This window comes from Polypterus senegalus, chromosome 3 (assembly GCF_016835505.1).
Source record: "Polypterus senegalus isolate Bchr_013 chromosome 3, ASM1683550v1, whole genome shotgun sequence".
Classification (NCBI taxonomy): Eukaryota; Metazoa; Chordata; class Cladistia; order Polypteriformes; family Polypteridae; genus Polypterus; species Polypterus senegalus.
In genome coordinates this window covers 134673858-134687740 of record NC_053156.1, presented here as the reverse complement: position 1 = coordinate 134687740, position 13883 = coordinate 134673858, and the positions used below count along the sequence as shown (strand labels likewise).

The 13883-nt window shown below is 40.8% G+C and overlaps 1 protein-coding gene across 2 annotated transcripts in view; it reads right to left on the bottom strand.

The window, feature by feature from the left end:
* dse (dermatan sulfate epimerase) overlaps positions 1-13759 on the bottom strand; it is a 90333-nt gene extending 76574 nt beyond the window's left edge. For both annotated transcript variants that reach the window (XM_039747964.1, XM_039747963.1), the window contains exons 1-2: positions 13648-13759; positions 5071-5525 (exon numbers count right to left, since the gene is read on the bottom strand). In XM_039747964.1, coding sequence (XP_039603898.1) covers positions 5071-5489 — 419 coding nt within the window. In that variant the 5' untranslated portion in view covers positions 5490-5525; positions 13648-13759. The remainder of the gene's footprint in view (positions 1-5070; positions 5526-13647) is intronic.
* Between the last annotated feature and the right edge of the window lie 124 nt (positions 13760-13883).

Genomic DNA, 13883 nt, shown 5'->3' with positions numbered 1-13883 from the left:
AGTTATTGTCTATAAAGAAGTAATCAATCCTTGAGTAGCAATGATGTACTGGTGAGTAGAAAGAATATGTTCTTGAATTTGGGTTTAAAAACCTCCAGGGATCTGATAAGTTGTGATCAGTTATAAACTTTGTAATTATCTTTGCAGTGTTAGTTGCCGTTCCCCCTGTGGAGGAAGTCCTATCTAAAAGTGGATTTAAACACAATTAAAGTCCCCAGCCATTATAACTTTATGAGTGTTCAGATTGGGAATGGATGCAAATAAATTTTGTATAAATTCCTTATCATCAACATTAGGTGCATAAACATTTATCAAAATCATTTTACAGTTAGATAAGTCTCCCATGACCATTACATATCTCCCTTCAGGATCCAATACTACATCTGATGCTACAAATGGTACTGTTCTATGTATGAGAATTCCCACCCCTCTAGTTTTCTTTGTAAAACTAGAATGGAACATTTGGCCAGTCCAGTCTTTTGCAGCGGAACTGATCCTTGCTTAGTAAGTGGGTTTCCTGTAAAAATACTATTTTAGCATTTAGACCTGTTAGGTGAGAAAGTACTTTCTTTCTCTTTAATTCGTGATTCAGGCCTTTAACATTCCAGCTTACGAAGTTAACTGTCCCATCATGGAGACACTGATTCTGAGTTTTTGATGTCATTTTATAGTCTTAACTGGAAGTGAGATAGTTTAGGTCTTAATTTCCTATTTCCCCAAGAGTTGTTGCCATGCAGCTTATTATTACGTTGATAGTTATAATTATAAAGATTGAGAGGATAGATTAGGTATAGATCAAGCCTGCTCTCTTTCTCTCCCCTTAACCCCCTCCTAATTTGCCTCCCCAAGTGAGGCTAAAACCCACTTCACGCAGTCCCAGTCCTCTGACATACCCAGAGACAGAGCACGTCCAAAGCACAACAAGCCCCATGCAGTGGCGCTTTAGAGTTAAAAGATAGAGATATCTGTTACCAATATAGTCTTTAAAAGAGAAAAAAAAAAAAAAAGAATTTTGCACTTAAAATATATATATAGTCTTCAGCAATTTTAGTGCATTAAGATGATACACCCAGATAATAAACCCAGGTGATGGTGTTAAAGATGTGTCCAAAATAAGCATAACAAGTCTTAATGCAGTAATAGCAATAACAGTAAACCAAGGGTATGATATTGAACAGTCTCGTTTAGGGTAGAGATGAAATAATTAGAAAAGAAAAAGAAAAAAAAAAGGAGGAAAAAGTAATTAAGCACAATAAAACATAAACAGATAGCGCCCTAGTAATACTAAGTAATAATAATAATTTATGAGAATATATGCTGATAAAAAACCCGTATTTTAAAACGAATAGATCAGACAGTAGATTATTAATCCAAGCTTTATCATTTATCATTTACAGCCATGACTCACTATTATGTATCAGAAAAGTCCTAGGATCAGCTTTCTTAATTCATTTTCTGCTTCTTCCTTTCTAGCGAAGACATAGAAATGACCTTGCCATTCCACTTTCAGTTTTGCCGGATACAGGAGGCTGTATTTGACACTGGCTTGCCGTAGCCGCTGTTTAATATTATAGAAGGCTGCGTTTAATAGCTGTTGCTGGAGAGAAGTCAGGGAAGATACGAATGTGGTTATTTTCATATATAATATCTTCCTTGTTTCTGAGGAGTGCCATCACCTCTAGCTTAAATGATAATCGTTTAAAACGAACTATAAAAGATATTGGTCGGGTCTGACAGTGTTTGATCACGCGTCTGTAAGCGCTGCTATCTCAGATTCTGATTTAAAGTCGCCCTCGATTATTTTAGAAAAAGTTCAGCTGCGAATTTCACAGGGTTTGAACTTTCTCAATTCTCCGGCAGACGTTCAATTCTGACATTATACCTTCTACCATCTTTTTGCATTCGGAACTGACATTTACTGCTCTTTCCTCTGCACTGGCAGCTAAATGTTCGGCCATTTCAATGCGATTCGTGAATATCTCCTTGAAATCCTCCAATTGATCAGTAAGCGAGCTCAGTTTAACTGAGTTTTCCTGAATGCACTCTTCAATTTTACCCAGCACCTGTCGAAGCTCAAGTTGCACCTCTTGACGCAGTCTTTCAATTGCCTGTTGGAGTTCCTGTCGCAGCCTTTCATTTGCTTGTTGGAATTCCTGTCGCAGCCATTCATTGGCCTGTTTCATCTCCTGTTTCAATTCCTCTTTCAGTCTCTCAAGTGCCTTTGCCGTTGCTTTCTCATTAGCCTTCTCGCTTTTCTTTATATCTTGCGTGAGCTCAGCGAGCAACACCTTCAGTTCAGATAGTTCAATTGTGCCTTCTTGTACAGTAAATGAAGCAGCAGACTTTGCTGAAGCCGGTGTCCCCGCTGCTCCAGGCTCGCGTAATTGTGTAATTGAAGCAGCGGACTTCCCGGCCCTTTCCAGTTTCAGGTAATCTTCTCCAGTCGGTGAGCTATCCACATCTGCACTCACGATCGCACCTTCGCTTCCCTTTTCACTCTCAGCCGGCGACGATGTAGGAGTCTGTGCTTTCGCCCATCTGATCCAGGTCTGTGTCTGATAGGCCTTATCTTGAACTGGGGCTTGCTGATCGTAGCTTGGATGTAGCTTTAGTTTTCGATTCTTTCGAACCCCCCTTCTTGTTGGCCATGTTTATATGTGCTTACATATACTGTAGCAGTCCCTCTCTGGTTGAATAAATACAGGATATCTCAGAATAATAAGCAAATAATATGAAAAATAACACCACTGCTAGCGGAGCTCCACTTCAGACGTCCATCTCTCGCATCGGACGAGTACAGTTACAGAGTTATTAATTTTAAACTGCAAAAGAACTTGACAAACATGTTCATAAAAACTGCAATATTTAAACCACTTAGATGCTAACTCTTTACCATACAAAGTGCAAAACTGTCATTTACGTTATTTTATATAAAAATGCATTAAGTGGACCATCAGGCTCTAAAACCTTTTCAGTTAACTGTATTTTTATGAGTTTCAATTAACAGTTTATATACACTGTTGCACACGGCTGGGGGTGGTACCCAGCCGGGACGCCCAGGAGGACCGGAGGAGGGCTTGCACCTCTTCCAGACTACGAGGGGGCGACCGCCCTGGTTGTGTTGGGGGCCAACTCTGTAGGGGCCCGTGGCCACTGCCAGGGGGCACCCCAGTGCCTGGAGAATCCTGGATCTCAGCACTTCCACCACACCAGGAAGTGCTGGGGGGAAGAAGACTGGGGACACCCGGAGGGTGCGCAGCCGACACTTCCGCCACACAGGGGAGTGTCCACGGAGGAGTGTCGGAGAGCAGCTGGAGCCCATCCGGGCTGCTATAAAAGGGGCCGCCTCCCTTCATTCGGAGTCAAGCGTCGGGTGGAAGTGGACGAGAGACGAGAGAGAGAGGAGTGGAGGCAGCCGGAAGGAAGGCACGGGGAAGAAAGGCCTGGACTTTGGGGGATCGGTGCTGGAGGCACTGGGTTTGTGCACGGACTTATATAAGACTTGTAAATATTGTACAGAATAAACATGTGTGTGTTGGGTGATAAGCCGTGGTCCGTCTGTCTGTGTCCGGGCCACGATCCACAACACTCTTAATAAACATAAAATTACCTTGATTTAATAGTACTAGGGTGTTGTTACCGTGTTAGCCATTATGAATGCAGTAAAAAGCCAAGCAAAATGACACCTTTTATTGGCTAACTAAAAAGATTACAATATGCACGTTTTTGAGGCAACTTGGGCAATGCCTGAAGAAGGGGCCCAAGTTGCCTCGAAAGCTTGCATATTGTAACCTTTTTAGTTAGCCAATAAAAGGTGTCATTTTTCTTGACTTTTCACTTGATTTAATAAAAATTAATTATTACAGACTTGTGTGTTCTTCAGTGCCGGCTAATTCTGACACGATTTAAAGTTATCCTAATGCTCATAGATAGCTTCTATAAAGTTGCTTGCTCATTGACCATAAACGTCATTGCTTAGACCATTCAAGGAGGACAAAAACATGTCATAATTTTCAAGGACAATCCTCTTCTCCCTTTTCTTGGCAACCCGGGTAACACGCAAAGTTCAGTCTGAGCTTTGACAGTCTTCCTTCTAGAGGAAGTAAAGTGCCCCCATTTCCTGTTTATATATAGCAAATACCACCACTTCATTTTCCCACTTCAGCATACACAAAAAAGAAATAGTTATGAACAAGTCAAAAGCAAAAAAGACTAAGTTCACATATATTACAGACAGATTCTGGTGGTTCCAAAGTTGAAGCATTGTCCCGACCTTTGATTTTGGTATAAATTTTACAGCTACTCTTTCTCTGTGACCACAAATTTCACAGTTCTACTTCTCAAACATTCAAAATACAGAAAATGTCCTTTTCCAGTTCCTAATAATATCGCAGGCTATCTATTGTGGGAAAAAGGTCTCTAGAAAAACAGTAATATTCAAAAAGACTGTCTTGAACATTTCTAGTTTAACTGACCCCATTAAGCAGACAACAAAAGACAACATGTATCTGTCTGCAGAAGCTGCTCAAGTATTCCTCGGCACCTAATACAATAAATGAATGTCCCATATGTCATAAAGTACATGTCTTTGCTAATTTATGGAAAAGTGTGGTCCAGCCCAGTGCTACTGTAATAACCAAAACTGTTCCCCTAACTTCCTACATTGCAATAGCCAAGATCAAGAAATTAATTGATGCACGTGCACCTTATATGTGCACGATATTGAATTTTCAGGGCAATTTAAATATACATAGTTCTCCTAGTGGTTATGGGATGTCCAAACTCTATCTGGGCTCAAAGCATATGGTTTTAACAAAAGAGGCACCATGAAATAACTTATATCCCATTCATAACACTTCAAAAAACTAAATTACTCCTTTTGTTTATGTGTTACCTTACAATGAGCTCCTGAGAACCACAAAGCCTTGGAAATGGGCCAAATTGGACATTACCAAACATATATAATTGGTCAGACAGAACAAATGACAGAAATAGAAAACGGCATGTGGCCATTAACATTTTGTGAATCATAGAAATGAGAATATGATATATTTGAAGACAAAATTATACCAACTAGGCTGAGCTGCCATCCTTTCCATGTAGTTCTTGGTGAAATCCAGAGCTTCTTTGTTTTCTGGTTGCAGTACACAAAACATGGAAAGCACTCCAAGGTTGTTACCATAGACTTCATTCCAACGACCACTGAACTCCGCAGGATCCCAAGGAGGTAGATATTCCTCAGGATGCGCTAAAATTGTCTCACTCGCCTCCTGGATTTTGGCAGCAATATGCCAGTGTGAACTTTGTGCTTTATGCTGTAACTCCACTAAATCTCCTTTACTGAAGTAAAGCATGGGATGGCCATCAAAGTTGCCATTGAGAAAGAGAATTCCTGCACCAGGGTCTGCACGGACAGAGTGGGCCACAACTAAATAAAGTAAATTTATAAAAAACACCGTGGGTGCCCCACGAGTATATGTCCTCATCATGGCATTGAATGTGTCACCAGATCATCTTTGGGGTACCTAAAACAAGGCAAAAAACAAGTTTCAATTAATGAAAACATACGGCAAGATGCATCTGATTTTGTATATTCCTTCTCACAAATAATGGATATCAAAAATATACAGTATGTGTAATTTAAAAAATTACTTGTACTTTAATAATACATCCATCCTTTTTTCCAACCCGCAATATCCTAACTACAGGGTCACGTGTGTCTGCCTGAGCCAATCCCAGCCAGCACAGGGTGCAAGGCAGGAACAAACCTTGGGCAGGGCACCAGCCCACCACAGGGCACACACAAGGGACAATTTAGAATCACCGATGCACCTAAACCTGCATGTCCTTGGACTGTGGGAGGAAACCGGAGTACCCGGAGGAAACCCACGCAGACATGGGGAGAACATACAAACTCCACACAGGGAGGACCCGGAAAGCGAACCCAGGTCTCCTTACAGCGAGGCTATTTTAATAATAAAGTTGTTAAAACAGCAGCCTAACAACAACAAGAATCTGATTCGGCCTGCTCCCTTTTTTATGTGGAACCCGGTTGTTCTGCCTTTGTTCTTGCAAAATTTCTCTGGGAACCTCGATCTTCTCCCACATACCAAGAATGCCCAAGTTAGTTAAATGGTATAAATAAGTGTTGGTGAGTAGTGTATTTCAGTGTGCCTTACAACGGATGGGCATTTCAGTGTCTCAGTGTATGTCCTGTGCCCAACTGCAATTGGCGCCACCACAACTCAACCCTGTAATGAAAAAATCAGATCCACAAAATACGTAGAATGAATTACCAGGTTAGAAAAGACTTGACCGTCCTGAATTTGCTTCTAACATATTAAACATTACCATACTTTATAAAATAATACACTCAATTTTAGATTCTGAAGTCTCCTTCCCGAATTAGAGTCAACAAAATTCTAATCTTGAAGTGTATAGCATACTTTCAACAGAATTAAAAATACTAATTAAAACTGAAACTGACAAATTAAGTAACGATTATCCTCTTCCAGACACAATGAGTGTGTGTATGTGATGGAGATCAGAATGTCAGGGTACATATGCAGTGCCCTCCATAATGTTTGGGACAAAGACACATTTTTCCTCGATTTACCCAACTGCCATGCCTTCCACATGCAGAAGTGAAACATAAGAGGACAAACCCCCAAAACAAGCAGGAGCTAAAGATGACTTAATTAAAGACTTGGCAGAGCATCACCAGAGAAGATATTTAGCATCCAGGGGTGTCTATGAATTGAAGACTTCAAGCAATCACTGCATGCAAGGGATATGCAACAAAGCCCTAAATATGACTGCTTTAATATACCAGACATTGCAATGACCCAGACATTATGGTGGCCTAAAATGGGGGGACTATGTAGGAAAAGTGTGAAAGTCTACAATGTACACTTTAATCACGTCTGAATTTTTTGATTTGCAATTAAAAACTGTGGAGCAGCAGGGTAAATCAAAGAAAAAATGGGTCTTTGACCCAAACATTACAGAGGGCACTGTAAATGTAAGGTAGTAAGGTGAAGGAGACATTAGGGCTGCTGCCTCACACTTTCGAGGTCACGGTTTAGAATCCCTGTCCAGTCTCTGTTTGTCATGTTAGTTTACAACTTCTCTTTGAGCCTGGGTGATGGTGTGGCTTGACTGTGCACTGAAAAGTACTGGCATTCCATCCTGTATATAAAACACATGGATGGATGGACATGGAAGACTGATATTCCAAAGCAAATGACATTCAAACAGGTAGGTTCATAAATTAAGTGCAAGAATATGTCCCAAAACTATTATAAATACTGAGGACAGTAGATTTTATGGATATCAAAATAAAGCCGACACTTCTAAATATTGTTCAGACATCTTTCCAGGTTATGGAAAAAGTTCAACACAAGTCTTTTTACCATAACGTACATGCACTTCTTCTTATGTAATGACTACAAAAGCTCATTTTGCATAAGCTGCTGGAGGACAGTTTCATTTCACGGGTGAGAAATTAAGGCGCTTTCTAAATAAACAGGATTCTGAGAAATTAATTCATGCATTTATTTCTAGTAGGGTTGACTACTGCAATGTGGTGTTCACTGGATGTTCAAATTGTTCTTTATACAGCCTCCAGTTAATCCAAAATGCGGCTGCAAGAATTATTACAAGAACAAGAAAATATGAACACATAACTCGAGTTCTTAAATCCTTACACTGGCTCCCGGTTAAGTTTAGGGCAGATTTTAAAATCCTCCTTTTAACACATAAAGCATTAAATGGCCAAGGTGTGGCTTACTTGTCTGAACTTATCATGACTTACAAACCTTAGCGCACATTAAGATCTCAAGATGCCGGTCTGCTTATGATTCCAAGGATTAATAAATTAACAGTGGGAGGTCGAGCTTTTAGTTACAGGGCCCCTAAACTGTGGAATGGTCTTCCTGCTTCTATAAGAGATGCCCCTTCAGTCTCGGCCTTTAAATCCCGGCTGAAGACTCACTACTTCAGTTTAGCATATCCTGACTAGAGCTGCTGATTAACTGTACAGACTGCATCTCTGTTGTCAGTCATTAGCACTAAAACATAAGTAACATGATAGTTATAATTTGTTACTAACCCTCACCTATTCTGTTTCTGTTCTCGGTACCCAAATGTGGCAATTGGTGCCACGGCCCACCTGCCAAGTTGTTTGCCTGCCAAAGGTAAAGTCATCCCTGATGGAGGATCACAGGAATCATGGGAAAAAGGGGTCCTTTCATCGGAGCAATGTTTCAGCCGTGGAATGGCCAAATGGGGAGGCAGCTTGATGGATGAGGTCTCCAGGACTCTAAAAATATCCAAATCTTATTATGTGATATCATCTACTGTTAAATTCTGCTCCGTACTTCTAAAATTTTTATTATTATGCTGTATTAAGGATTTGTTCTGTTCTGTGTATTGTATTGTGTTGTATTGACCACCTTCTTTTGACACCCACTGCACGCCCAACCTACCTGGAAAGGGGTCTCTCTTTGAACTGCCTTTCCCGAGGTTTCTTCCATTTTTCCCTACAAGGTTTTTTTTGGTAGTTTTTCCTTGTCTTCTCAGAGAGTCAAGGCTGGGGGGCTGTCAAGAGGCAGGGCCTGTTAAAGCCCATTGCGGCACTTCCTATGTGATTTTGGGCTATACAAAAATAAATTGTATTGTATTGTATATAACGATTACATTACACTGCAGTAGAATATCTCCCTTGCACAGTGTTGGCTTCTGCCTTGCCCCTTATGTTGCCAGTACAGGCTCCTGTTCCCCCCATGATCTTAAATGAATGGTGCAGGTTTGAGAATGCTATGCTATTAAACAACAACCACCACCTATAAACATCTGACATCATTATCCAATTTTACCTTTTTCTATCCTGCTATAAAGAGGTTTTTCACTCTGACCAACAAACATTGTAAAAAATCAATACAAAAAATAAAGTATGTGCGTGCATATCAATACTTCCTGATGAAAAAAAAGACATGTCATTATTATTAGCAATGTTATGATGGTAACAGCACCCATAAAAACCATTGCAATTGTTACTTTATTTAAGCATATATTGTAGGATTCAGTTGGCCCCACCATGATCTTTATGTGCTACGGCTTTCTAATGTCTTCCAGTCTTCCATCAATTTTTTTTTTATTTTACATGTATTTCATTTTGTTTCAAGAAAGTAAAATAGTATACAATCAAGTCACCAATCTTTTTAACAAACCACTCTTCCATTTTCCTTTTCTATCCCAGCGATATTAGTAACAAGGAGGGACTTCTTTATAGATCATTGTCATGCACACAGCAAAGCAAACCCAACTTGCATATACTGTATCCGTGGGATGCAGGAAAACGAAACTATCTGTAGAGAAACAATGCCAAGAACCATAAATTTCACACACACAATGCAAAGCTGAGGCACCAACCTTAGGCAGCAGCATTATTGTCTATGTCAGGGGTCTCCAACCTTTTTTCCCCCGAGAGCTACTTTTACAAAATGAAAATGGCCGAGAGCTCCTCATGTTTTCTAACGTTTCTTCTCATAGCTTATTTCAACCCAAACAAACTGAATAAGCTTGTTCTGCCTGAACATTTACAAAATGTTGGTGTCCACAGTTTACATTTTGCATTAAAACATCACAAAAAATATTTAGTTCACCTGCAAGTGCATTTTGTATGTCTGTATGTAGTTTCTAGTGAATTAAAACATGAATGTTGTCAAAACAAAACAATGCAATTACAAATACACAGATATGACTTATTCATTTGTCATTTTGTCACATGTCACTTTATTCACAGGTCCAGTCGCATGTGTGATGTGTTTTTTGGTTAGTCAGATGACTGGCACCGAGGTGTATGGTGGAGTGGAGCCACTTTGGTTCACTCTGATGGAGTCATTTAAATGTTCGTCTGTCAGTCTTGTTCTGAACTTTGATTTCATGACGTTCATGTCAGACTCACAGAGGTATGGAGACCCAAATAAAGCAGACATTTTCAAAGCTGCTTGGTGAAGATTCTTATAGTTAGCGGGCTCTAGTAAGCTCCAGAAATGCTGTTGAGACTTTAACTGCACATTATTTTAAAGGTTTACTAATATATAATATATAAAATCCAATATCTGTTTGTATGTCTGTCTGTCTGCTTTTCACGAGAGAACTACTTAACGGATTTAGATCGGGTTGATTTTGCGACTTCTCTCATTTCACTATGTATCATAGTAACGATTTATTTGCGCGAATCTGAGAAACACGCAGCGGGCTGAAGGAAGGGGAATTCCTCACTCGCTCACCAGCTTCGGGGTGTGTTCCTTAACTCCGCTTAGTTAGCGAACGAGAGAACAATTGAATTCAACTTTGTTTGATATCTCTATATATAATCTTCATTTGGATCTTGATCTTTGTTTGTCTGCTAATGAATTAGAAGAAGAAGCACTAGATGGCAGTAGAGAGACAGCTAAGACATAAGCATTGCATTAAGAATCTCCTCCAGGCTTATACTACTGAAGACTGTAGTACTACAGTCACACCTCAAAACACAGACATTCAAACTAAACAAATTGTTGTGCTTTAAATTAACTAAAGAGATCTTCATTTAGATCTTGATCTTTGTCCGCGAATTCCACGCATGCGTAGACCACCTTCCAGTTTAGCACGTCGTTGTTACTCACAAATGTCATCAATGTGCTGGAATAACAAAAGGGGTGATGGACAGTGTTAAGCTGGTTAGCTCCTGAGGCCTGGTTAGAGAATGAGATTGCCGAAGATAAAAGGTACGTGCCTACGTAACATATGAATGAAAGAAAGACTGTGGGTAAAATGAATGACAATGTAACAGCACGTTCCGGAAATTATTATTGTTACGTTGTAGCCGGCGAGTGCTGCGCGTCTCACAGTTGTAGCGTGGCTTGCTCACATGTCAGTGAAGTGATCCCTATTTATGCTTTAAAGACCCTGGATACCTGTGTGTCCCCCTTTTATAACCATTGCTCTGTGTATATTGCCTTACTCTTTGGATTGCCACAAAGCAACCTGCGAGATTGGAGAAAGGTTGAGAAGACATCATGAGAGGAAACGTCGTGAAAACGAGACGGACTGTGAATGGACAGAAGCAGAAATGCTCCTACACCACCACATAATTACTATTCGGACAGTGATTCCGAGTAGGCCGTTCCTATTAAATCAATGTCCAAGGGTTTTCTTTTGTAATTTTGTTTCCCTTATAAAAAATCATAATGCTGTGCGACGAAGGGCCCAGTTCATGACTGGCAGCCACGTTTAAACAGGGAGCCCTTCACAGACAACTTTAACACGCGCAACGTAGTTGGGCGCACGTGGCTAGTTTAAAATAAAGTGTTACTTAGGTCTTGATGAGTTTGAGTCTGGATATTCTCTTAAGTGTATGCCACATTAAAAAGATAGATTACAATTCAGATTGTAGATTGTGATTTTGTGTTAAAAGGATCATGATATGATTTTTTGGAAAGATCCCCCACCCTTAATTTGACTAATCATGTTTTCAAAGTTATGTAGGATTCATTACCCCTTTGGCGAGCTACTTGGAAAGGGATTGCGAACTACCGGTAACTTGCGAGCTACGTGTTGGAGACCCCTGGTCTAAGTCATGGTGCCACTCCACGGTCAGTCAGTCAGTCATTTTCCAACCCGGTATATCCTAACACAGGGTCACGGGGTTCTGCTGGAGCCAACCCAGCCAGCACAGGGCACAAGGCAGGAACAAACCCCGGGCAGGGCACCAGCCCACCTCAGGGCAGACACACACACACACCAAGTACACACTAGGGACAATTTAGGATCACCAATGCACCTAACCTGCATGTATTTGGACTGTGGAAGGAATCCCACGCAGACACGGGGAGAAGATGCAAATTCCACGTAGGGAGGACCAGGGAAGCAAACCCAGGTCTCCTAACAGCAAGGCAGCAGCGCTACCCACTGCACCACCGTGCTGCCCCCACTCCACTGTCTCAAACTAAATAGCAAATTTTCCAGTGTTTAAAATTGCCAATAGAAAACATACATTTACAGTCTAAATACGTTGTATCATGACGCAGCCACAAAGGGAAGCAAAACAATTTTTGCTGAATAAAGAACAAGGTGGATAAAAAAACCCATCACTCACAAAACCACTGCTACTTGCACTGGATAAACTGTCAGTTAACCTAATATGCAAAATGGAAAACCCCACAAAACTATGGATAGAAAGTACAAACTTCACACAGTGACCTGGACGGGAATCAAGCCCAGAATGCTGAATCTGTCAGGAAACTGCACAAATTCTACTTTTAAAGGTAAACTGTCAATAAAATGGTCATCAGTTTCTGCTGTATAGAATTTTGCTTTTAACGTTTCTCGCATATAATGTGCTATACTTTATGCATAAAAATAAATGGAAGTATTTTGATGGGATCAAAATTCCAAAATCAAAGCTTTAAGAGAGGAAAGTTACGTGCTAGACACATCTGATTTTTTAATATTGTGCTGAAGGCCAATGTTAAGGAACAAGCGACTTTACATCTCCGCCAATTGCGAAGAACAAGAGCTAAAGCACAGTAAAGAACTCTCTTCAGTGCTCTTTTAAGAGTCGATCTGTACCAACTTGCCCCTGGTCTACTGATGCCCTAAAAGCCAAAATGTCAGTCACTGCGAGACAGGCTTTCATTCCTGCCTTCAAGGTACAGGCACAGGCTCTGTTACAACTAGCCTAGCTATCACATAAAAGCCTTTTCACGATTCAGTTCCATTTGATAGACGAATAAAATGCAGCCTTGGGCAGATTCAAAGACTACCTTATTAACACCTCGAAGTTTTCCATTTTCAAAGAAACTTTTAACCCTTTTCTAGTATCGCATCAGTGGTCACTACTTTTTAGGCGTGCAGAAGAATAAGGCCCTTCTTAAATGGCATACAACACACGAGCTGTTTGAAGTTTTAAGGCATTCCGTTATTATCGCTGAATGTCACTTCGTCTCCCCCTGAAAAAAAAAATACATATTTAGTCGCAGTCTGAAGCCCCTAAGTTAGGACTTGCAAGCAAGGAGTGCGACTTCCTCACATTTAAACTTGTAATCCGATCCAAAATGAGATGAGACGGAGGGGGAGAAAAGTTTTAGTAGTGATGACGGGCAGCAGTTTAAAAGTGAGATAATTTTCGCCAAGGATCCCGGCGAACGTTTAAGGTTTCATTCTCTTTTTCAACCCCCTCAACCTTTCCCTTGTTTTCTGCAGAAGAGCAGCGGAGATGTTTTCCCACTCATTCATCCATAAAGTTGCAGGCACGGAAAGTACTAAATAAATCAAATTAAAAGAAATAATACAATTTTAAAGTTAAATACAACTATCGGTCGCTTCGGTTCCTGGCAAGAAATACGGGGAAGATGATACTCCCCCACTACCCTTTGTTAAAGAGTCCATATTTTAAAAGTTTGGAAATGATGGCATTTTGCCACGAGGAAGCGAGTCTGATAGATCTGGACAAACAGATTTAAGAAATAACACACATCTCACTGTAAGATCCTAACTTGTCAGTTTCAAATCGGAATGTGACCTGCAATCTTCTCTCCTCACCGATTTCCCATTTTTAACAGCAGCTCCTCAGACACACACTCCCCAGTCGGTACTCACGTTTCATGCGCCGAGGTGCTCGTCTGGCCGGAGCCTGTCTGTCCGTACGCGCGGCATCACTAAAGCCAGTGACGACGAATCGCCACTTTGTTTGTCATTTCTGCACGAAAACTTGATATACTGAAGCTCGGGGCCGTCTGGAGTGCCGAGGTTCTGTTTAGAAAGCAGCGTCATAGGCATTTGGTCGGGGAGGAGCAACTGAGCAGAGCAAAGGGGCTCTCCAGCAGCAGCACGTT